Source organism: Hypanus sabinus, chromosome 10 (genome assembly GCF_030144855.1).
Source record: "Hypanus sabinus isolate sHypSab1 chromosome 10, sHypSab1.hap1, whole genome shotgun sequence".
Classification (NCBI taxonomy): Eukaryota; Metazoa; Chordata; class Chondrichthyes; order Myliobatiformes; family Dasyatidae; genus Hypanus; species Hypanus sabinus.
Window position 1 is genome coordinate 73,020,584 of NC_082715.1, and position 25,158 is coordinate 73,045,741.

The 25,158-nt window shown below is 41.2% G+C and overlaps 1 protein-coding gene across 3 annotated transcripts in view; it reads right to left on the bottom strand.

Moving 5' to 3' along the window:
• Nucleotides 1-22,027: 22,027 nt before the first annotated feature.
• LOC132400745 (serine/threonine-protein kinase ICK-like) overlaps nucleotides 22,028-25,158 on the bottom strand; it is a 60,535-nt gene continuing 57,404 nt past the window's right edge. For all 3 annotated transcript variants that reach the window (XM_059982044.1, XM_059982043.1, XM_059982046.1), the window contains one exon: nucleotides 22,028-25,134. In XM_059982044.1, the coding sequence (XP_059838027.1) occupies nucleotides 24,989-25,134 (146 nt within the window). In that variant the 3' untranslated portion in view covers nucleotides 22,028-24,988. The remainder of the gene's footprint in view (nucleotides 25,135-25,158) is intronic.

A 25,158-nucleotide genomic window follows, 5' to 3' on the forward strand; every position in this document is an offset into this window, starting at 1 on the left:
GCAAAAGAGAGAATGTGCTGAGCTGTGTCCACAACTCTCTGCAGTTTCTTGTATATTGATAAAAATCAGGATTTTGTATATGATGGTGTAGCTCGTAAGCCCCTGACATATGGTCTGTGACTTATGGAAATCTAGTTTCTTATCCAGATGTCACTGTACCTAATAAAGTGGCCACTGAGCGTATGTTCGTGGTCTTCTGCTGCTGTAGCCCATCCAAAGTGATGTGCATTCAGAGATGTTTTTCTGAACACCACTGTTGTAACGTGTGGTTGTTTGAATTACTTTCACCATCCTGTCAGCTGAAATTAATCTGACCATTCTCCTCTGACCTCTCTCTTCAACAAGGCATTTTCTCCCACAGTCTGCTGCTCACTGGATCTTTTTTTTTAGTTTTGCACCATTCTTTGTAAACCCTTGATATTGTTGTGTGCGAAAATCCCAGGAGATCACTAGTTTCTGAAATTCTCAAACCACCCCAACTGGCACCAACAAACATTCCACAGCCAAAGTCACTTAGATCACACTTCTTCCCCATTCTGATGTTTGTTCTGAGCAATAACTGAAACTCTTGACCATGTCTGCGTGCTTTAATACATTGAGCTGTGTCCATATGATGGGCTGATTAGATATTTGCATGAACAAGTAGGTGTACAGGCATACCTAATAAAATGGCCGCTGAGTGTATTTTAACTGAAGGGTATACTGAAACCCAACTTTCTGCTTTGTTTAATAAAATAATGAGAAATTTCAGGAAGTCAATAGTTAAGTCAACATTTAATTGAATGTCAGTTCAGCTTTGGGGCACTTTTGTTTTACAGCATAGCACATCCAAGATGCTGAAGGATCTCAGCAGATTGGGCAGCATCTATGGAGGAGAATAAACAACCAATGTTTCAAGGCTGAGACTCTTCATCACGACTGGAAAAGAAGGGAGAAGAAGTTAGAATAAGAAGATGGGGTAAAAGTGATGTGTACAGGCTGGCAGATGACAGATGAGACCAGGTGAGGGGGGAGGTGGGTGGGTGGGAGTGGGAAACTGGGAGATTATATGTGGAAGAGTTGAAGAGCTGAAGAAGACAGAATCTTAGAGGAGAAGACAGTGCACAAAGGAAGAAAAAGTGAGGAATGCTGATGAAAGCTCTTGGCCCAAAACATCAACACTTTTTCCTTCTCCACAGATGCTGCCTGACCTGCTGAGTTCCTCCCGCATATTTTGTGTGTTACTCCACATTTCCAACATCTGCAGAATCATGTATGTTTTTTTTATATATTACAGCTTTTCTAAGTGCCTGTTTCCATTAAAGAGATCAAGTCATTAAAGGTCAATGACAAAGTAAATTGATTAAAAATCTCTACAGGGACTACCTGCAATTTGTCACAGTCAGTCAAAGTGTTTCAGAAGGACAATGATATGATGAGCACAATAAGGACATGTGAGAATAAGAAATGTTGCTTAAGGTAGCTTCATAAATTTGAAGCAGCCGTTAATCTGAGCATGTCAAAAACATCAAGTAAGGACGAGGATGCACTGATCTATGACAGTGGAAAAACTGTTTCAGGGGCTAATGATCATTCTAGACAGATGTAAAATATCAAACATTAATACAGGTTCTATGGTAGCATTACTGTCAGCACTGTGCTATTACAGCTCAGGACGAGAGTTCGGAGTTCAACTCAAATACTCCCTGCAAAGAGCTTGTACGTTCTCCCCGTGACTGTGTGTGTTTCCTCTGGGTTCTCTGGTTTCCTCCCACATTCTAAAGACATACCAGTTAGTGGGTTAATTGATCATCGTAAATTTTCCAGTGATTAGGGTCGTGTTAAATAGGTGGGTTGCTGGGAACTATGACTCATTGAGCCAGAAGGGTCTGTTCCACACTGCATCTCTAGATTAAATAAATAATGAAAATTATTCTGCACAGAACTTGTCCTTTATTAAACAAAGCTGACTTTAGGCTCTATCCTCCTAAGCTCTTAGCAGTAGCTCTTCAATTCAACTCAGACGTCATGACTTAGGCTGTGTGATACAACAGTGCCACCTTGGTGGGGTTATTGATAAATGATAAGGCTTATTTTATGTTGCTGACTCTTTTAGAATGCAGGAGATTGACTATGTCAAACATGAAATGAAAAAAAAACTCTCCCACCAAGGACAGTTCCTTATCAGATGATGCGGTAAATGGTGACTTATCTGCTCAAAATGTTTTTAACCAGAATACAGGGATTGAACATGTCTTGATGTTGCTTTGTATATATATTATAATTCTACTGATGTGCATATAATTCATAGGACCATAAGACATAGAGCAGAAGTAGGCCAATCTGCCCATCATATCTGCTCCACCATTAATCTTGGCTGTTTTATTAGTCCTCTTAACCATATTCCCCTGCTGTCTCCCTGTAACCTTTGATGCCCTGACTAATCAAAGACCCATCAAGCTCTGCTTTAAATATATCCAAACTGCTTTGTCTCCACAGCCACCGGTGGCAATAAATTCCACAGATACACCACCCTCTGGTGAAAGAAATTCATCTTTTTTCCTGTTCTAAAGGAACGTCCTTGTATTCTGAGTCTGTGCCCTCTGGTACTAGACTCCCGCATTATTGGAAACATCCTCTCTATATCCATTCTATTTAGGCCTTTCAGTGCAACCTTCTAAACTTCAGAAAGCACAGGCTGAAGGCCATCAAACACTCCTTATACGATAACCCTTTCACTTCCAGAATCAATGTCGTGAACATCCTCTGGACCCTCTCCAATGCCAGCACATCCTTTCTTAGATACATGGCCCAAAACTGCTCACAATAATCCAAGTGCAGTCTGACTAAAGTCTATTAAAGCCTCAGCATTATATCCTTGCATTTATATTCTAGACCATTCAAAATGTATGCTAACATTGCATTTATCTTTCTTACCAATTCCACAAGACCAAAAGACGTAGGAGCAGAGTTAGACCATTTGGCCCAGTAAATCCACTCTGCCACCTCCTCATGGCTGATTTACTATCCCTCTCAATCCCATTCTCCTTCCTTCTACTTTGATGTACTTACTAATCAAGAACCTATCAACTTCTGTTTAAATACGCTCAGAGACCACTTTATTAGGTACACCTGTGCACCTGCTCATTAATGCAAATATCTAATCAGCCAATCATGTTACAGCAATTCAATGCATAGAAATATGCAGATGTGGTCAAGTGATTCGGACCAAACATCAGAATGGGTAAGAAATGTGTGACCTATGTGATGTTGACTGTGGAATGATTGTTGGTGCCCGATAGGGTGGTTTGAGTATCTCAGAAACTGCTTATCTCCTGGGATTTTCACATGCAATAGTCTCGAGAGTTTATAGAGAATGGTGCAAAAAATAAAGAAACATCGAGTGACCGAAAGATCTATGGGCAAAAACGCCCTGATAATGAGAGAGGTTACAGAAGAATGGCTTCAAGTTGACAGGAAGGCAACAATAACTCAAGCAACCACGCATTACAATACTATAGTGGAGTGCAGAAGAGCATCTCTGAAAACACAACATGTTGAACATTGAAGTGGTTGGACTACAGCAGCAAAAGATCATGAACATACACTCAGTGGCTGCTTGATTAGGTACAGGAAGTACTTAATAAAGTGGCCACTGAGTTTATACCCAATGACTTGACCACTGCAGCTGTCTGTGACAATGAAAAATTCCATGGAGAAAGAGTAGAAAATGTCACTTAATGCAGTAAACTCGTCTCCAAGTTCAAGGGTTGTAGAAGGAGTAATAATTGTGACCTCTTGTACCACCTCTTATACTACCGAGGGCTTATTTCCTCTGTGCCTGTGATGTTGCTGCAAGCAAGTTTTTCATTGTACCTGTACATCTCCGGACTTGTGCTTATGACAATAACCACAGCTTTGGGTTTATAAGCATCATATTGCAGGACAAATATGATGAATGTGATAAAAAGCTCATGAGCAAAAAGGATGGTTGAAGAATGTACTTTTTATTTATTTGTTTGTTTGGAGATACAGCACGGAACAAGCCCTTCCAACCCAACAAACGAAACCATTCAGCAACTCATGTACTTAATTCTAGCCCAATCACAGGACAATTTACAATGACCAATTAATCTATGAACTGGTATGTCTTTGGACTGTGGGAGGAAACCAGAGCACCCAGAGGAAACCCACACGGTCACGGGGAGAATGTATAAACTCCTTACAGACGGCACCAGAACTGAACTCTGAACTCCGATGCCTCGAACTGTAATAGCATAATGCTAACCACCGTGCTTCCATTGCGCCCTATCGCTAATTGTTGCAGTTGGTAAAATTTCATCTTCATCAGAATGTACTGGTGCAATTCTACACCGCCATCACAGAGTGGTTTGATGCAGTTTCCTCTCACTGTAACTAAAAACTACAGCCAGCACTCAGGACAGCAGAAAGGGTCAGAGGCTGCAGTCTACCATCACTGTAGGACTTGAATGTGTCCAGCACAGAGAAAAATCATTGCGGACACTACCCACCCTGCAAACTACCTTCTTCAAAGGCTCCCTTCTGGAAAGTGCCCTCAGGCTATTAAAACAAAAACTCCATGCCATCTCAAACGGATCAGCTATCCCTGTTAGCCTCCCCCACCCCCTCTAATGATTACCAAGTCGCTGCACTGCAAACTCTACAAAACTCTTCTTATAATGTTGTTTACATTGTAAATGTAATTATTGTGTTTTTCTGTTATTGTGTTTTATTTTAATGTTGCATCAAACCACAGTAACAATCATTTCATTGTCCTTTACACTTGTGTTCTCAGTCTTGAATCTTGATTGCAAATATGTGCTGGGATTTATGTATTTATGCACATTTCATTCCATATCCATATTTTAACCTCTAACTTTATTTTTATATAATGCCTTATTCCTTTTAACTGTTGTTTTTTGCTGCATGTCACACCCTGACTAACACATCACAGCAAATTCCTAATACACGTAAATGAATATGGTGAATAAAGCTGACATCATCCAGCAATAGGTTGACACAAAGCCAATACACGTCCAGAAACTTGCCTGTGGCGCTCTCGTGCTCCAATGGGAAGCAGCCAAAGGCTTCCAGGAAGTTAGTGGGATCTGGCTTCCTTACTGTCAGATCACAGGGTAAGATACAAACAGAGATCACGTTGAACAGAAGAAAACGAGAGCTTTGAGCTGAATATCACCATTCATTCTTCAGAAGAACAACGTGCTGGAGGAAATCAGCAGGTCAGGCAGCAGCAGTTGAAAGGAAGAAACAGTCGACCTTTCAGGTCAAGGCCCTTTGTCAGGGCTCACTTCATTCTTCAGAATGCCCTAAAGCACATTGCCACAATGGTAGCATAGCAGCTTGTACAACATTGTCAGAGTTCAGTGTTCATTTCTGGCAACGTCTGCAAAGGGTTTGTACATTCTCCCCGTGACCGTGTGGGTTTATCCCGGGTCCAAAGGTGTACAGGTTAGTAGGTTAATTGGTCATTGTAAATTGTCCTGTGATTACGCTAGGTGTAAATAGGTGGGTGGCATGGAATGTTGGGCTGCACTGTATCTCTAAAAAAGTAAGCCTGAAACTATATTCGAGCTGCTGTGGTGTGGGGAAAATGGCAGGTGAAATCAACTCTTAAACTCAAAATCTACCTTGTCGTGGAACTTCACCTTCCTGTCCCCATGTACTTTCCCTTCTCTGTAACTATAACACCATGTTAGAAACTCCACCATTGCTTTTCCCTTGTCAGCCTCAGTGTAATGAGGAGATGAAGGATAACCACAAGACATTCTGTTGAGCTGGAAATCCAGAGCAACCTGCACAAAATGCTGGAGGAACTCAGCAGGTCAGGCAGCATCACTGGAGACCCTTGCCCTCTTCCCAATGTTTTACTCTGGCTTCTTCCACCTGGCCTGGAAAGGAAGGGGGCAGAGAGCAAGAATAAGAAGTTGGGGTGGAGGGAGACAAGAAGGAGTACAAGCTGGCAAATAATAGGTGAGACCAGGTGAGGGGGAAGGTGGGTGAGTGGGGAAAGGTACATGAAGTAAGAAGCTGGGAGGTGGTAGGTGGACGAGGTAAATGGCTGAAGAAGGAATCTGATTGGAGAGGACAGTTGACCATAGGAGAAAGGGTAACTCTCTCACCACTTCTCCTTTCCTCACCTGCCCATCACTTTCATCTAGTCCCCCTTCTTCCCCACCTCACCCACCTTCCTCCTCATTATGACCTGCCAGCTTGTACTCCTTTCCCTCATCCGCCTTCTTCATTTTTATTGTGAACCGTGCACCATTGGCAGCTCCTTAAAAAGAATCCAACACCAAACAATGGTAAATAATGCAATTATGCAAATAACCATGCTTAAATTAAGTTCACATAAACAGGAGGTCTATCAACATTTTAGTCTCATGCAAGTTCACAAATTAAGTGGCTAATTAATTGGAAGATAATCTATTTTCCATGCTCTTGAATTAATCGGCTTAATAATAATGTCACAGCTTATTATTAGCTTTGCAACATCTCATTATTACAGCAATCTGCAGGAAGTCTTGAAATGCATTAAACTACAGAGGGGTAAAGTCATTGGCTAGTCATGGAGCTCCTGCTCTAAGATCAGAAGTTCCAGTTCACAGAGCACAAACAGAAGTGCTGGAAGAATTCAGCCAAGAGGAGGAGTTCTCCCTTCACCCCTTCTCTTCTGCTTACCTGTCCATCATTTCCCTCTGATTCACCTCCTCCTTCCCCTTCCCTCATGGTTCACGGTTCACATAGTGAATCTGAGTCAATTGCTAGGCCTGTAGCGCAGTAGAGAGCTGGCATAGAGATTTTGTGACATAGAGATAAAGAGGAAACTCTGCAGGATTGGAACTGGTCAGAGAAAGCCAACTGGCTGAAGTGAACTATAGCAAGCCCGTGCCTGGTTACCAGCCTAAGGATGCTTGCCAGTGCAGTGGGCAGTATAACATTATTGCAGCACCAGCAGCCTAAGTTCAATTCCGCCACTGTCTGCTACGTAGATGAGGAGAGGAGAAGAGTTAAGAAGTGGGCCAGAATAGGGAAAGAGAAAAAGGGAAAAGGAGAAGGAAGGAATTCCATTCCCCATTCTTGCTTGCCTCTTACCCCTGCTTTTCTCTTCACCTGCATATCACCTCCCTTTGGTTCCACTCCTCCTTTCTTTTCTTTCATGGCCTACCCTCCTCTCCTATCAGATTCCTTCTACTTCAGCCCTTTATGTCTTCTACTTGTCCCTTCCCAGCTTCTTACTTCTTCCCCCCCACCTGGTCTCACCTGTCAGCTGCCAGCTTGTAGTCCATTCACTCCCCCCCACCTTCTTATTCTGATCTGCCCCCTTCCTTTCCAGTCCTGGTGAAGGGTCTTGGCCCAAAACACCAACTGTTTGTACATTTCCGTAGATGCTGCCTGACCTGCTGAGTTCCTCCAGCATTTTGTATGCGTTGTGGAGAACTACCAGCATCTGAAGAATCTCTTGTATTTAAAACGGTGCAGTAAAGGAGCTGCACACCTGTTCCCATTCACAGAACAAAAACAAAAATGCTGGAAGAACTCAGCCAAGAGGAGGGGTTTGCAGAAAGAGGAACCCGTCAATGTTCAGGTAATGAGTCCCTGCATGACATCGGGGAATTTGTATTGTAGTGGGTAATAGTGTATTCTACTGAACTTCTGGCTCTGCAGTGCAATAGACAGGGTAGCCGTCGAGTTTCATGTAGCGGTGAGATAGGAACATGCCTGTCCTACTATGAGAAGGTAGCTCTTGGGCTGTATTCCCTGGAGTTCAGGAGAATGAGTGGGGATTCATTGAACCATTCCGAATGTTAAAATCCTGAACAGATTAGATATAGCGAAGTTATTTCCCATGCTAGGGGACTCTAAGAAAAAAAGGGCACAACTTCAGGTTTGAAGGATGTTCATTTAGAACAGAGATGCAGAGAAATTACATTAGTCAGTGTGTGGTAAATCTGTGGAATTTGTTGCCATAAGCAGCTGTGGAGGCCAAGTCATTGGGTTCATTTAAGGCAGAGACGGATAGGTTCTTGATTAGCCAGGGCATCAAAGGGTATGGGGAGTGGGGATGACTGGCAGAACTGTATCAGCCCGTGATTGAATGGCGGAGCAGACTAGATGGGCCGAATGGCCTACTTCTGCTCCTATATGGTCTTACAGTCTCATGAGTCAATGAGATCAACAATGAGATCCAACAGCCAGAAAGGCGGTTCTGCAGCGTTTTGTGGAGAGCGATGGGCATGACAAGGCACAGAAGAAGTCATGGTCATTTATTGCAACCAAGAAAATCCCAGTTGTGATGACTATTCGTACCACTGGATCCAGACTTCCGTCGTAGAAAGAGTGCAACTGCCCCAGTGAAATGGCCTTACCACTTTAAAAACTCTCCCGCACAGGTTCTACAATCATTGGTGGATATAATGGACAACGACCAGAGCGGTAGAAAACCAGGAGATAATTGTGTAGCAGAGAGATAAGAAGAGAACTCTATGGTAACACATACAAAACGCAGGAGGAATGCAGCAGTCAGGCTGCGTCTATGGAGGGGAATAAACAGTCAAAGTTTCAGGCTGAGACCCTTCATCGGGGCAGGGAAGGAAGAGGGAAGATGTCAGAATAAAAAGATGGAGGGAGCAGCACCAGCAAACATGTGATAGTTGAGGCCAGGTGAGAGGGAAGGTGGGTGCATGGGAGACAGAAAATGAAGTGAAAAGCTGGGAGGTGATAGGTGGAAAAGGCAAAGAGCTGAAGAAAGAGGAATTTGATAGGGGGAGGAGAGTGGACCATGAGAGAAAGGGAAAGAGGAAGGGAACCAGAGGGAAGTGATAGGCAGGTGAGGAGAAGTGAAGGAATAAGAGGGGAGCCAGAAAGCGTAATGGAAAAAAAGAGAAGGATGCAGGAGAAATTACCAGAAGTTAATAAAATCAATGTTCATGCCATCAGGTTGGAGGCTACCCAGAAGGAATATGAGGTGTTGCTCCTCCAACCTGAGAATGGCCCCAACATGGCAGGAGAGGAGGCCATGGACTGACATGTCAGTCTCTACGGTGTTGGTACAAGGCAGAAGGAATCTGAAGCCTTTCAATCCTGCCAAGCAAACTGTAGGCTAAAGTAGACTGTAGCAAGTCTATGCCTGGTTACCAGCCTAACAACTGTCCCATAAACTCCAGGATGGAAGCATGTGTTGGATTCTGATGTTTTTAATCAAGGTCCTTTTGGAAGTCAGGAAAGAGTCATCAAATTTGTTGCTTCACAATCATTTATGAAGCTCTAATAAAACAAAGATCGGAAACCAGGAATATTGAGAGGCTAAAAACAGAGAAAAGGAAGAGAAAAATAAAAGATGGCAAGGATGGTGGGGCAATATGGTCTGCTCTTCTTATTCCCTATAGATCAGAGACATTCCATCAGATTTGTAGATAAGTGTTTTCCAGATACCCCCTATTCAAATATTGTGATACCAGAGAACTTTCCAGAATGATACAAAGAAATGTAACCAACAGCAGACACTCTGAATAATTGCATATATATACTGTGACGACTAGGAAACATACTAAACAGTTACAGGTATGAAGGTATATATAAAATACTAGCAGGCATAAATGATTAAACTGCAAATAAAGTAACAGTTATAGAGTCTAATCCAACACTTGTCAGTGTAGCAGTTAGTACAGCAGCCCAGGTTCAATTTCTGCTGCCACGTGTAAAGAGTTTGTATGTTCTCTCTGTAACCACATAGTTGTCCTCCAGTGCTCTGGTTTCCTCCCACATTCCAAAGATGTTCAGGTCAATAGGTAAATTGGGCAATGCAGGTTAGTTGGGCCAGAAAGGCTTGCTACTGTGCTGTATCTCTAAATAAAAGTATTTTTTTTAAAGTGCAACTGCTCATGGCTCATGTAGCATATGAAGAAATGAAGTTTGAAAACTATTGAATTGAAGGGCCTAGATAGAGTGGATATAGAGAGGGAGCTACCTTTAGTGCAGGGGTTTCCAACCTTTATATGCCATGGACCCCTACTATTAACTGAGGGAGTCCATGGGAACCCCTGCTTTAGTGGGAGAGTCTAGAACCAGCTACAATCACAGTTACCAGCAGGCAGGAAGTACAGAAGTCTGAAGTCCCAAACCACCAAGTTCAAGAACAGCTAAATCCCTTCAACCAGTCAGTTCTTGAAACAACCAGCACAACCTTAGACACTACAGTATACCAATGTCATGAACACTATGATCATTTTGCACTGCAACTTTTCTTTTTGCACTAATTCTGGTTTCTCGTTTAAAAATTGTGCATAATTTGTGTTTTTCTAGTGAATGCTGCTTACCTGGTGCTCTGTGTCTCGGATGCTGCTGCGTCAGTTTTTCACTGCACCTGAGCGCATCTCACAATGAACTCCACCTTGACTTTCACTGTGAGACTGAATGGCATGTTCTGAAGTCATGATTGCACAACTAGGTTTTGGGAAGTAAGTCTTCAAAATATTCCCACTAGGTGGAAAGTTCTGGTTAATGACACCACATTAAAATTATGAATAAGAACAGATGATGTAAAATTGTAGATCATGTTAATTAAATATTTAGCTGTAGATCATTAATAAATAGCTGTTTATGGCTATTTACATTAGTTTACAAGGCAAAGATTATAATTTAAATTTTTTAACATGCATTGAATAATGAAAAAATGTTCTATTAACGACTGCTCAAGTTTGTGTTACAGAAATACTCTTTAAGATTAGCAGTCAGCCTCTGATTCAGTGTGCTTACTATGTGTAGAGTTATAGAGTCATGGAGTACCATAGCATAGAAACATGTCCTTAGGCCCATCTAGTCTATCACATTGACCTACACCTGGACCATAGCCCTCCATACCCCTCCTGTCCATGTACTTATCTAACCTTCACTTATATGTTGCAATTGAACCCACAGCCAACACTTCCATTGGCAGTTCATTCTACACATTCACCAATCTGAATGAAGAAGTTCCCTCTTTAACAGTTCACCTTTCAGCATTAATTTATGACCTCCATTTCGAGTCTCACCCTACCTCTGTGGAAATATCCTGCTTGCATTAACCCTATCTATATCCCCTCAGAATTTTGTATACCACTATCAAATCTCCTCTCATTCTCCTCCCTCTAAGGAATAAAGCCTTAACCTATTGAACCTTTCCCTATAACCCAGGTTCTCAAAACCCAGCAACTTCCTTGTAAATTTTCACTGCACTCGTTCAGTCTTATTAACATATTGCCTGTAGGTAGGTAACCGGAAATGCACACAATACTCCAAATTTGGCCTCATCAACATCTTATAACTACTTTGTTATTTGTTTTTGCGCATTATTTATTTGCACTGTGATTATAGTAATTTCATGTCTTTGCCCTGTATTGCTGCCACAGACTAACAAATGTACTCAAGGTGATACTTATTCTGGTTTTGTCTGACAGTTGAGATGCAGTAGAAAGTAAGAAATGTCGCCATCTGCTGTCCAAATGCAACATTGCACTATTGCAATTTTAAAGCAAAGCTCACCTGAAAAGGGATAAAATGAACCTAATTTGGGTGCATTGCAGACAGGACAAAGATGGTCAAAAGCCTATTGCCATCTGTTTGTACTACTTAACTTCCCATCTAGGAGGCATAAACAAAAAACTACAGAGAGTTGAGAGCTTCAAATCCCAGATCATCAATGATAACTTGGTCAGGGATAGAGGGAAATGTGAGTAGATTGGTAGACCACTTCAGAGCACCTTCGTTCTGTCCACTAGAAAAAGCAGGATCTCCCGGTGGTCACCCACCTCAGTTCTACTTCCCATTCCCTTTCTGACATGTGCCATGGTGAGGCCATACTCAGGTTGGAGGAGCAACACCTTATATTCCATCTGGATAGCCTCCAATCTAATGGCATAAGCCCTGACGAAGGGTCTCGGCCCAAAACATAGACTGTGCTTCTTCCTAAAGATGCTGCCTGACCTGCTGCATTCCACCAGCATTTTGTGTGTGTTGCTTGAATTTCCAGCATCTGCAGATTTCCTCCTGTAATGGCATAAGCAACAATTTCTCAAATTTCTGGTAATTGCCCCTCCACTCCTCTCACCATTCCCATTCCCATTTCCTTCTCTCACTTCATCTCCTTACCTGCCCATCATCTTCCTCTGGTGCTTCTCCCCCTTCCTTTTCTTCCATGGTCTTCTACCTTCCCTTATCAGATTCCCCCTTCCCCAGCCCTTTATCTCTTGCACCAATCAATTTCCCAGCTCTTTAATTCACCCCACTCTCTCTCCCAGTGTTACCTATTACCTACCACCTTCTATCTCCTCCTCCCTTCCCCTCATGCTACCCCTCCCCCACCTTGTTGCTGTAACATCTTATCCTATTTTCCAGTCCTAGTGAAAGGACCCGGCCCAAAACTTTTTTCCATAGATGCAGCCTGGCCTGCTGAGTTCCTCCAGCACTTTGTGTGTGTTGCAGGGATAGAGGGAATCCTGCAATATGGATCAGTTTTATTTTACTTAAAACTAATTCAACAAGCATAATATAGACAACGAGGAGTTATTATAAAAAGTTACATAAATAGCTTACAGTAAAAATTTGGAATATAAGTGGCCAATGAATTGTTCACTGCATGATGGTACATGTTGAACTTTAGCTTACCACAAAATTGGAAAAAAAGCTGCAGAGGGCTGTAAACTCAGTCAGCTCCATCATGGGCACCAGACTCCCCACCAGCAAGGACATCTTCAAAAGGCGATTCCTCAGAAAGGTGGTATCCATCACTTAGGACACTTACCATACAGAACATGCCCTCTTCGCTTTGCTACCATCAGGTAGGAGGTGCAGGAGCCTGAAGACACAAACTCAGTGTTTTAGGAACAGCTTCTTCCTCTCTGCCAACAGATTTCTGAACAGTCCATGAACCCATGAACACTGCCTCAGTATTTTTTGCTCTCCTTTTTGCACGGATTATTTTATATGTACAACATATGGTCTATTTTATACATTGCGCTGTACTGTTGTTGCAAAACAACAAATTTCGCAACATATGTCAGTGATAATAAGACTGATTATGATTCTGAACTAGTTTTTTAACTATCCTTTGTTTGATATATGTTTTATTTATTCATTTACTGAAGCATGATGAGATGTCAGAGAGATTCAGTGATTAGACTTAATGCTAGAGAGAACAACACTCCTCCATTCTGATGTTGAAGCCACACAAAGAGATTTGTATGTTCTTGACTAATGGAGGTAAAGTAATGGCTGTGACATTGCACTAACAGTCCTTACCATGATTTTACACCTGAATAATATAGCATTCAAGGCAAAAGAGTCAATGATTTGAAGCAGAACACAATATGTATTGATATTATGACTGAGCATGAAGGAATTGGTTAGTCTGTATACCTGAGCCAATCTTACTATCCACCAATGTCCAAGGAAAGTTAACAAAGTGAACTGGACAATCCGCTGCTATGTTAGTACCTCCTTTGTTACAAGTTCACCCCATTTATGAATCAATTCACTTGTGTTGGCCAGAATAATGCAGCACGGTCAGTAGTTTTGGGATATGTCAATGCATCTGACATTTAGTTAGTGAATTTCAATCCCAGTTGCTTAAGGTTATGTTGACGTGTTCTAGAAATACCACTCGTCATTATCTGAAATTATGTTTTTGGTGATTGTTCTTTTATTGTTATATGCACTCATATACAATAAGACCACAGGACCATAAGACATAGGAACACAATTAGGCCATTCAGCGCATTGAGTCTGCTCCACCATTCATCATGACTAATCGATTATTCCTTTCAACCCATTTCTCCAGACTTCTTCCCATAACATTTGACACCCTGACTAATCAGGAACCTATCAACTTCCAATTTAAATATATCCAATGACTTGGCCTCCAAAACCTTCTGTGGCAATGAATTCCATAGATTCACCACGCACTGGCTAAAGAAATTCCTCCTTATCTCTGTTCTAAAGGGACATACTTCTATTCTGAGGCTGTGCCCACTGGTCATAGGCTCACCCACTATTAGAAACATCCTCTCCACACTCTACATAGTCCTTTCAATGTCCCTTCACTTTCAATGAGATCTTCCCTCATTCTTCTAAACTCCAGTGAGTACAGGCCCTGAGCTATCAAACACTACTCATGTATTAACCAGTTCATTTCCAGAATTATTTTGTGAACCTCCTCTGGACAATGAAAAACTTTGTCTAGCATGCCTTCCATACAGATCATTCCAAACGTACAGTTAGTATATTGAGGTAATACAAAGGGAACAGCACTAACAGAATGCAGAATATAATGTTTCACATAGAGAGAAATTGCAATACAGGGAGCCAAAACAGTACAATGGCCACAAGGAGATAGGTTGAAAGGTGAAGAATCTATCTTAATTTTATGATATCTATTCAATAGTCCTTTAACAGCTGAAAAGAAGCTGACCTTCAGCCTGGGGTGCACATTTTCAAGACTATGTATCTTCTGCCGGAATGAAGGAGAGAGATGAGAGAATGACGAGGGTGGGAGGGGTCTTTGACTATTTTGGCTGTTTTTCTGTGGGCAGGGGCAAGTGTGGACAGAGTCCATGGATATTCTCCATGATGTGCTGAGATGTGAGAGTCAGGTTTACTATCATTGACATGTTACATAATTTGATGCTTTGCAGCAGCATTACTGCTCAATAGATAATTACAGTAAGAAATTTATATATAGTGGATTCCGGCTCATTGGGACTAGTAAATTTTAAGCCAGTTAAACAGCTGCCCCGATTAGCCAAAATTTCATGGAAATAGTTAAAAAAGGCATAAACAAGACAAATAACCATTTAATTGATTAACAAATTATGTATTAAAATAAAATACAGAACAAATTAGAACACTACCAACACCACTACAGTACTATAAAACAGTGTGTTCAGCGAAACGGTCTCCCAGTCTGCGTCAGGTCTCACCAATATATAAAGGGCCACACCGGGAGCACCGTCACAGTATACCACACCAGCCGACTCACAGGTGAAGTGTCGCCTCACCTGGAAGGACTGTCTGGGGTCCTGAATGGTGGTGAGGGAGGAAGTGTAAGGGCAGGTGTAGCACTTGTTTCGCTTACAAGGGTAAGTGCCAGGAGGGAGATCGGTGGGAAGTGATGGGGGCGACGAGTGTTCAAGGGAGTCGCGTAGGGAGCGATCCCTGTAGAAAGCAGAAAGAGGGAGGAGGGAAAGATGTGCTTGGTAGTGGGATCCCGTTGGAGGTGGCGGAAGTTACGGAGAATGACAAAGATCGTTGATTTTTGAACGCAAACATGTGGGAAAACGACGGTATTTAAAAACTGCTGTAATCACAGTATAGAGTTTAATGGCTACATGACATGCTCGCGACAGACACTAGTTAGAAACTATTTGACAACTGTCTCCTGTAAGTGACATAGTGCCCAAGTAAATGAAGGCAATCCTGACCACTTTCTCAGTTTGTTTTTGTTTTATGAGAGTTGTCCCAATTAAGCAGCTGCCCTGATCAACCAATAGCCCTTTTGACCGAATCCGCTGCATAAATAAAATTTAAATTAAAAAGAGAGCAAACACTAGTGAGATGATATTGATGGGCTGGTTCACAATGCTGCTGTGTCAACAACTCTCTGCTGTTTTTTCAGGTTCTGGGCAGAGCAGCTGCCGTACTGAGCTGAGGTGCATCCCGAGGATGCATTCAATGGCACGTCTACAAAAACTGTCTACCTTTTTATCAAGAGTTTGTGTCTGTAAAATCTACAAAAATATGAAGATAAAGAATAACTTTACTTGTCACGTGTACATCCAAGTATTCACTGAAATGTGCTGTTTGTGTCAAGCACTAACACAGCCCGAATACATACTGGCGGCAGCCCCCAAGTTGACCCCAACATAGCATGCCCACAATTTACTGACCATGAGCAGTACGTCTTTGGAATGTGGGGGGAAGCTGGAGCATCCATGGAAGCACGCATGGTCACGGAGAGAACGTACAAAATCTTCACCGACAGTGGCGGATTTGAACCTGAGTTACAGGTGCTCTAACAGCATAACGCTAACCGCCACACCACTATCGTAGTCTTTATGGTAAGTTAATCCAAAGACAAGCAAACCAGCAGATGTGGAAAATAACCAAAGATCAGTCAAGTTAAATAGCTTTCAATGCAAGACAAAACAAGATGACAAGATAGCTTAAAGTTGGCTTCATTGCGCTTCATTGAACAAGGGAAACCAGCAAGTAAATAATCAGTTGTCTTTTGGGAAAATTAACTATTTGTCATGTTCTTGTTGTTTGCAAGGATGCAGGGAGGCCAAGAATGGTGGACAATATATAAAGATCAGAAGAAACACGAGCAAATCAGAAATTTTTCAAATGGCATGTGCACAGCCAATAAAAATTTCAAAGAAGTATGTTTTTGTAACAGAAAAAGAAAACAGGAGAAATATATAGCTGCATGTGAAAACAAAGTGCAATAGCTGCATTGTGGCTTGAAGATATGCTGCAAGTCTGACTTGAATCCTAAGTAAGACATACTGTAAATCTGACTTGAATCAAAGAAATCCTCCCCGAAGATGTTGTAGTCCCAGTGACTGAAGAGGCTGCTGTCATTTAGGCTGGAGGGAGTACAAATGCCCAACACCTCTCCATTCCAGTGGAAACCTGCTAGTGAGCTGCAGGTCAGAGAGGGGCAGCCCACTGCACCCACTATTCTTCTGGATGCCATGCAGTCCTGAGCTCACACAGAACCAGCTGTGTAGAGGGTAGGTTCTGTGAGACGGAGGAGACTGATACCATCCTCTCTCCTCTTCCCCCCTTCCATCAAGCACAATAGGTGGAGACATAACAGGTGTTTCACAAAGTCCCTCATGGCAGGCTCATCCAGAAGATTGAGATGCATAGGATTCATGGTGAATCAGCCATTTGGATTCCGAACTGGATTTCCCATAGAGGACAGTTGGTGGGAATTTCTCTAGCTGGAAGTCTGTAATTACTGGTGTTCCACAGGGATCTCTGCTGTTTGTGATGTCTAAGAATGACCTGGATGAAAATTTACATGGTTGGGTTAATAGGTTTGCTGATGGTACAAAGATTGGTGATGTTGTGGATCGCATAGAAGACTGGCAAAGAACACAGTGGGATATTGATCAGTTGAAGATCTGGACAGTGAAATGGCAAATGGAGTACAACCCAGCCAAATGTTTCACCTTGGTAGATCAAATATAAATTGACACTTTTCCATAGCAGTGTTGATGAGCAGAGGGATCTTGGAATCCAAGGTCAGAGCTCCCTGAAAGTGGCTACACAGGTTGATAGGAGGGTTAAGGCATATTCTCTTTGTCGTCGAGGCATAGAGTTCAAAAGTCAGGAAGTTATGTTGCAGCTTAACAAAACTCTAGTTAGGCTGCACCTGGAGTATTGCATACAGTTCTGCTTGCCCATAGGAAGGATATCATGGCTTTGCAGTGGGTCCAGAAGAGGTTTACCAGGGCGCTGCCTGGATTAGGGAGCATGTGCTACTACAAGAATTTGGACAAACTTGGGTTGCTTTCTCTGGAGCGGCGGAAGCTGAGAGAAGACCTGACAGAGGTTTATAAGATTATAAGAGGCATAGATAGAGTAGGCAGACAGTATCTTTACCCCAGGGTTGAAATGTCTAATACCAGAGGGCATGCATTGAAGGTGAGAAGGTTAAGTTCAAAGGAGATGTGAGTGGTAAGCTTTTTTTCACACAGAGAGCAGAGAGTGCCTGGAATGCAATGCCCAGGGTGTGGTAAAGACAGATGCATTAGGAAATTTTAAGTAACATTTGGATTAACCAAGGAATGTGAGGAAAATCGAAGGATGTGAAGATTGTGTATGCAGAAAGATTAGTTAGACTGAATTTTTGGATTGAAGAGCCTGTTCCTGTGCTATACTGTTCTATGTTCTAGATGGGTACAATTATAATGTTTTTAAGGGAACAGGATATGGATAGAAAAGGTTGAGTGAGATATGGGCTGAATACAAGCAAATAAAACTTGCTTAGGTAGGTACCTTGGTCAGGATGAATGAATTGGGCTGAAGGGCCTTTTTCTATGCTGTGTAACAATTGGCCCATGACTCTATAAATGCAGATGAATGAGATTAGACATGGATTGGACTTCGGGCTATGATAGCCATTAATTCCCACTGCACTTTCCACTGATCCAACCCAGTGGTTTCAGAACTGCAGGATGTTGCAAAGTCTCTTAATATGTATTCTGGACATAAATCCACTCTGATTTCCATATCTGGGGTGATGGGGATGGGGATAATATTTTGGCTTTGTACCTCTTTCAAAACATAATGTTCTGAGAACATGTATTAGAAATGCAGATGTGCTCTTCATTTGATCTGTCATTATTTTATTTTACTCCACCACTTTTGGCAATTGAAGACAAAAGTATTGAGTTAACCCACAGTACTGAAATGTTTATGTACTTGCCTAAGAGCCTGACAGGGTCAGAGTTTAACACTTAGTGGCCACTTTATTCGGTATCTCTTGCTGAGTATATGTTTGTGGTCTGGTGCTGATGTAGCCCATCCACCTCGAAATGCTCTTCTGCACACCACTGTTCTAACATGTTTATTTGGCGACTGCCGCCCTACTGTCAGCTTGAACGTCTTCTGACCTCTCGCATTTTTACCTGCAGAACTGCCACTCGCTGAATGTGCTTCTTTTTTGTCTCTCACATCATGCTTTGTAAACCTGACACCGTTGTGCATGCTGCATGCTTTTATGCACTGAGCTGCAGCCACGATTAGCTGATTAGATATTTCCACTAACAAGCATGTGTACAGAAGTACCTAGGAAAGTGGCCACCGAGTGTATATAATGTCTAAACTTTGAAGGATGTGCTTATGGGTCTTGTAAGATTCCATTTCAAAGATTGATACCTGAATCAAGACCCCTTAATTTCACCTGCAGCACCTGTAAAATGAAATTAATCCAATGACAAAGGAGTGGTATAATTTTTTCACATTTGACTAAATATTAATCTGTAGTAATTCTAAGGAAATTAGGTCTCCAATGATTCTTGCCAATTTGTCATCTTGAAAAGCGTCACTAGTTGGTACGGCAACTGCTCTGCCTGGGACCACAAGAAACTACAGAGTCCTCTTCACTGACTCTGACTACACTTCCTATTGCCCCAGGAAAGCAACCAGCATAAACTCTGCGGCCACTTTATTAGGTACACCTGTACCTTTCCAAATCAGCCTGTTGCTTAGATCTATCAAACCTCGTTTTCCATTTCTCATACTCCTTCTCCTCTCTGCCTGCCTTGACCTCACCCCTGCATGCTTTGACCCTAGACTCAGCCTCTCCTTCTTCATTGTTTGCAGTAATGGTTTACACAGTTACACAGAAAATTTTAAATCAATGCCAGATTATCGAAGGAACCGGATTACAGGTAGTCGGATTAGTGAAGGTCGACTGTAGTGCAATGTGATTACAGTGGCTATGGTATTGTTAAAAACAAAAAAGTGTTTATAAATTTAGTTGTATTTCTTGTTCCGTTAGCTGCCATTAAATATTTGCTGAACTTCAGCAACATCATCTTAAACAGGAAAGACCTGTTCAAGAGTTTGACAGTGGGGTAGAAATGATCCTTGAGGCTGGTGACACATGCTTTCAGGTTATTATATCTTCCAACTGATGGGAGAGGGGAGAAGAGAGAATGCCCAGTATAGGTGGTGTCTTTGATTATGTTGCCTACTTTACTGAGGCAAAGGAAAGACTGTGGCAGAGAATTTGCCATATCAAGTTGTTATGCATCTGGATGGGATGCTTTCTGTGGTGCATTGATAAAAATTCATAAAACTTGATGGGATCATGTCGAATTTCTTCAGCCTCCTGAAAAGGTAGAGGCATTGGTCAGCTTCCTTGGTCATGCCATCAACACGGTTGGATATCACAATGAATGCCTGAAAGAAGATGAATCGCAGAGTACTATATAGTAACATGCATGTACTTCGATAACAAATTTACATTGAACTTTTGAGAATATGCTGGAGGAAGTCCACAAGTGTTGCCACACATTCTGGCACCATGCGAACATAGCATGGCCACCACCATGCCTGGCAGAACAACACAAAATGAAACGTACCATGAAACAAAGCAACAACAGTGAAGTCAGTACCATTCCACCCTCCCTCCCAACCCTCTGCCATGCACTAACAGTTCTCTAACCCAGGAATGGCCATCTTTGGCCTCCAGCAGACTTGCAAATTTGCAGACCCTGGGACGCTACTTCCCCAGCAGACTCACAGACCCAAACTCTGCCCATACTTCGTGACTTCCAATTGCCCTTCATGCATTGATCTGGACCTCCAGTCAACCATAGAACTTCGATCTTCAGGATACATCCACAACTCGCAGATGCTGAACACTGAGGGCCCGAACTCCAGGCCTTGAACACAGAATTTGGCAATGACAGTACCCCTAAAACTAGGTCTCGAACTCTGAGTTTCTTTCACCTCTACAGATGTTGCTTAACCCACAGATCCTATGCTACTCCAGATTCCAGCATCAGCGTTCACTTGCATTGTTACCTATTAGGCTTCATCCACTCCAGTGAAAACAGACATATTGCCTTTATGATCTCTCCTGATAACCAAACCCATTTTTTTTTGTAATGTAGCTTCTATTTTTATTTCAGGTTTCAAGTATCTGCCTCAAAAGTTGTTCTGCTGACTCTGCCATTGGAGTACAGGAAGGAATTAGAGATTTTAGTGATAAGGTATCATGACAATAACCTTTCCATCAATGCAAGCAAAAAGAGAGGAAGAAAATCTGATTAATGACTAAAGAAACATCAACAGTGTTGGGTTGAGAGCTTCAACTTCCTAGGAGTGAACATCACCTATATAGCCTGTCCACACTATATAGCCAATAGCATGGCTGGGGTTTGGGAGAGGGTGGAACAGTACTTGTTTCACTGTTGTTGCTTGATATGGTCTGTTTCGTTGTGTTGTGTTGTTCTGCCAAGCATGGTGGGCATACTATATTGGTGCCAAAATATGTGACAACACTTGCGAGCTATCCCCAGCACATCATTCAAAGTTTAAAGTAAGTTTATTATCAACATACATGTTACTATATACTACCCAGAGATTCATTTTCATGCAAAGATTTTTTTTTTGCCAAACAAAAACTCTACGACTCCAAATGCACTGCATTTCAAGGAGCATCTATGATGAAACAGGACTGATGCTTTAGATCAATGATGAAAACATTGTGCACCACATTAGCATAGTAGTTAGTGCAACACAATTACAGCTCAGGGCTTCAGAGTGGAGTTCCAGCATCATCAGTAGGGAGTCTGTATATCCTCCTCATGGAATGCATTGTTTTTCCCCAAGCACTCCACTTTCCTCCCAGTCTAAAGACATACCATTTAATAGGTTAATTGATCATTGTAAATTGTCCTGTGATTATGTTACAGTTCAATCGGGATTGCTGGGGCAGTGTGACACAAGGGGCCTATTACGCACTGTATCAGTAAAATAAAACAAAAAATTTTTAAAAAAACATAAAATTGCAACTTCTTCCGTATTTTGCTTGAGCATTTTTACAGTGGAGTTTTGTTCAGTTTACCTAAAGGCCCATACTGTGCTGTACTGTTCTACAGTATATATAATTTGCTAGAAAATAGTTCAATCTTTTGCATTCCATTCTGCAGATCAGATCAAAAATTCAGACATCATTCCCAGAGAGTAAATGACTGAATTGATCATTATTGACCAATGTAGAAATCCCTGATGAACAGCATTCCTTATATGTAAAGATCCCACACATTTTCTCCAGTTAGCCCCATCCCAATTTTTAATATATATATATAATTAAAATTGTTTTATTAATCGCTATGCTTTACCCAACAAATTATAAACTGAGATTAAGAGTTACTCAAATTTAGAAGATGCCAGAATATGCACAAATTCAGGAACTGATTCCTAACTTGAGGGCAAAAAGCAAGACAACAGCACAAAATGAGTATCTTTATTAATGTAATGAAGAAAACAAAGTCTATTTTATGGGTCGACCTCCTATAATCCAGCACCATTGGGATCTGAGGAGTGCCGGATTAGTGAAATGCCGAATTACAGAAGGAATACATCAAGCAATAGCTAACCACCTCATCATATCTTTAAAATATCATGTAAATTATTACAAGTTAGATAATAATGAAACAAATATTAAATGAGTAGCAAGTAAAATTTTAATAAAGAATATACTGTACAGGCACAGATAAAATAAAGGATATAGGTAAATGTACAGGAATTAACTTATACTTGAGCACTTCCACTTCTAAAGTGAGACGTTTAATATACCTTCAGGCAAAGTTAAATGTCTGCAAGTGTGGTGTTGTCAGGATCATCAACATCTTCGTCTTGAAAAATGAGTGAAGCATCAGGAACTGGTGCTGAAACTGGCACAACAGTTTCTTCAAAAACTGTTGATAATGGTGGCAGCACATCTGGGTGAGCTGAAGCAGAAGTCGGAGAAAGGAGGTCTTCTATACCCCACATTCCATGTGACCGCCAAGCTGCCAGTGATTTGACGCTGGGATCTTCCCTCTTCACTCGCAGTTACTGAGGGAATCCTCATTTCTTTTCCTCCACTTAGTAATATGCTTAAATTGAGCAGGTCGCCATGTCTGATCTGAGGTTGTAGGCAGAAGAGAACGGTGTGCCAATCAGGCGACACCAGAGGGCAGTGAGCAACTGCCAGCGGGTGGGTGAGAAGATGGACTGACCCAGCGAGCACCAGTTCCCCCACCACGGGCGGGTGCCGGGTGGCCACAACGCATGCAAATGATATTAATAAATGCAGGAAGACAAGCAGGAATCACCTGTCTGTGCTTACAAGAGTGCACCAACATGTGAACAGGTTTAGCGCAACCAAAACAATGCACGGCAGTTGGTACGGTGGCCCAGGAAATTTGAAATTACAGTTGCACAGAAAATTTGAAATCAATGCCAGATTATCGAAGGAACCAGATTACAGGTAGTCGGATTAGTGAAGGTCGACTGTAGTGCAATGTGATTACAGTGGCTATAGTGTTGTTAAACTGCATTGATTATGAGTTGTGCTGGTTGGTTCAAAAACCAAACGGTTGAAGGGAAGTACTTTTATACTAGTCTTACACATCATTCTCTCAGATAAACTTGATACAAACTAGACAAGCAGTGGATGGCCACAAAGAATTTGGTAACCAATGGTTGTATGAATGGACTGCTAATTCTCAAAAAATGTAATAATCAAAACTAATAATTTTATTATTGACATCTGAGTTTGTCTCAGAAACATTAGTTACAACAGTAGATCTTTCAAATTAACAGCACGGTATATTTATAGAAAATTTGAATCAATAATCTTAAAATGTAACTAGCAAAAGAATACCAAGCTTATTTAACGTATGTAATTCCCTGCATTGCTACAATGCATTTTGATTTCATTACTAAGGCATAGCTAATCAGATGCTATGAGTTATAATAGTTAATAAGACTGTTGCAGATATTAAAATAGGCTTTCAAAAGCATCTTGTTATTTTTCTGTTCTAAGTAGTAGAAAGATTTGCAAAAATATGAGAAAGAAAATGGGTAATCCCACCCCACCACCACAAAGACAACTATAACTTACGTAAAGACAAATCTGAAAAAAAATTACTTAAAACATTCCAAATATAAAATGCATTAGTAAAAATTCAATGTTTAATTTGGAACACCAAAACTAGCTTCACGAAGAACCAGTGACGTATTCGTATCTGGTTTTATTTTTCCCCTATAGCTGGGCTATAAGCTTAGCACAGACCAGTTATCAGATTTTCATTACATTGACAGAGGAAGGAAAAATAATTTCTGGCTAGCTGCAAGACTCTCATGAAGATGGTCAAAGAAATACCTTCAGGTCAACCATTAAACCAATCTGCGAAGCTTGAAGAAAAATGGGAATAAAATGCCTCAGTTTTATTAAAGAAGCTAATTAAAATCTTCCTAAGCATTTCTTACCAGGGAAATACTAGCAGAATATCCGTACAGTTTTTATGTGACTTGATTTTCAGGATAAATGGACTACACATATTAGTTCCAATGCCAACTGAAAGCTATTGAAGGAGGGTTTGGATATGGAAAGAAGAGGCAGCGATGGACAGTGGTGGAGGGCACGGGTGTAAATGTGTTGTTGTCATTTAGTGGCAGGATAAAAGGTTTGTGGTTAGACATTTCCATGTGGCAATATTTTAATCACTCGAGCCCTTAGAGGAAAGAAATCTTCCTCAATACAAAGGAAGAAAAGTGCAATTTTTTTTTTGCTAGTAACATCAGGAGGCATCCAGGGTAGAACTGCAGTCTGTTCCCAAGAAGGAGAATGATTTGTGCTTAAAAGATACAGAAAGCAATGCAAATATTTTAATCTTCCGTTTTCTAAAAATAGATTACTCAACAGGTTTGCTTTTCAAGGATACTTCAAACTTTACAATAAATTCTCCCTTTAAGAAAATGCCTCCTAATTGCCACAGACAAATTTCAATAACTCCCACATGTAGTGCATTCCAAATCAGAGTTGTCAGAGTATCTTTCATATGCAAATATATCTGCACGTGTCTATTACCCTGTCCTTTAACATAATACTTAATGCACTTTAATAAACAAACCCTGAAACTTGTTATATACATTGCACAATATATACAGAAGTACAAAAAGATAGAAAAAACATTAAATTATTAACCAGTAAATATTAAAAAAAAAGCTCTTGCAAAAATATTTTTCCAGGGGTAGGACAAACACGAATTATAATGGAAAAAAACTAACTATTCCAAAATGCAATTGTTTGAATTTTAACTTTAAATGTGGCAAATTTTCCACTTATAAAATTAATATTCAGTAGATATCATGAAAAAAGTAGTACTCCTGACTTGTATCTAAAGGTTATTTAGATCTATTTTTATCTATGTCCTCCATATTTGGACGACCAGTCAATTCGTCCATGTATTGGATGCGCGTGTGGCATTAACCCACTGATGCTTTTGCTTGAAGAATTATATGGCTGATATCCCATTTCTGATCGGCTGGATTTCCAAGATGCATAATCTGCAAAGACGAACATGCTCTGAT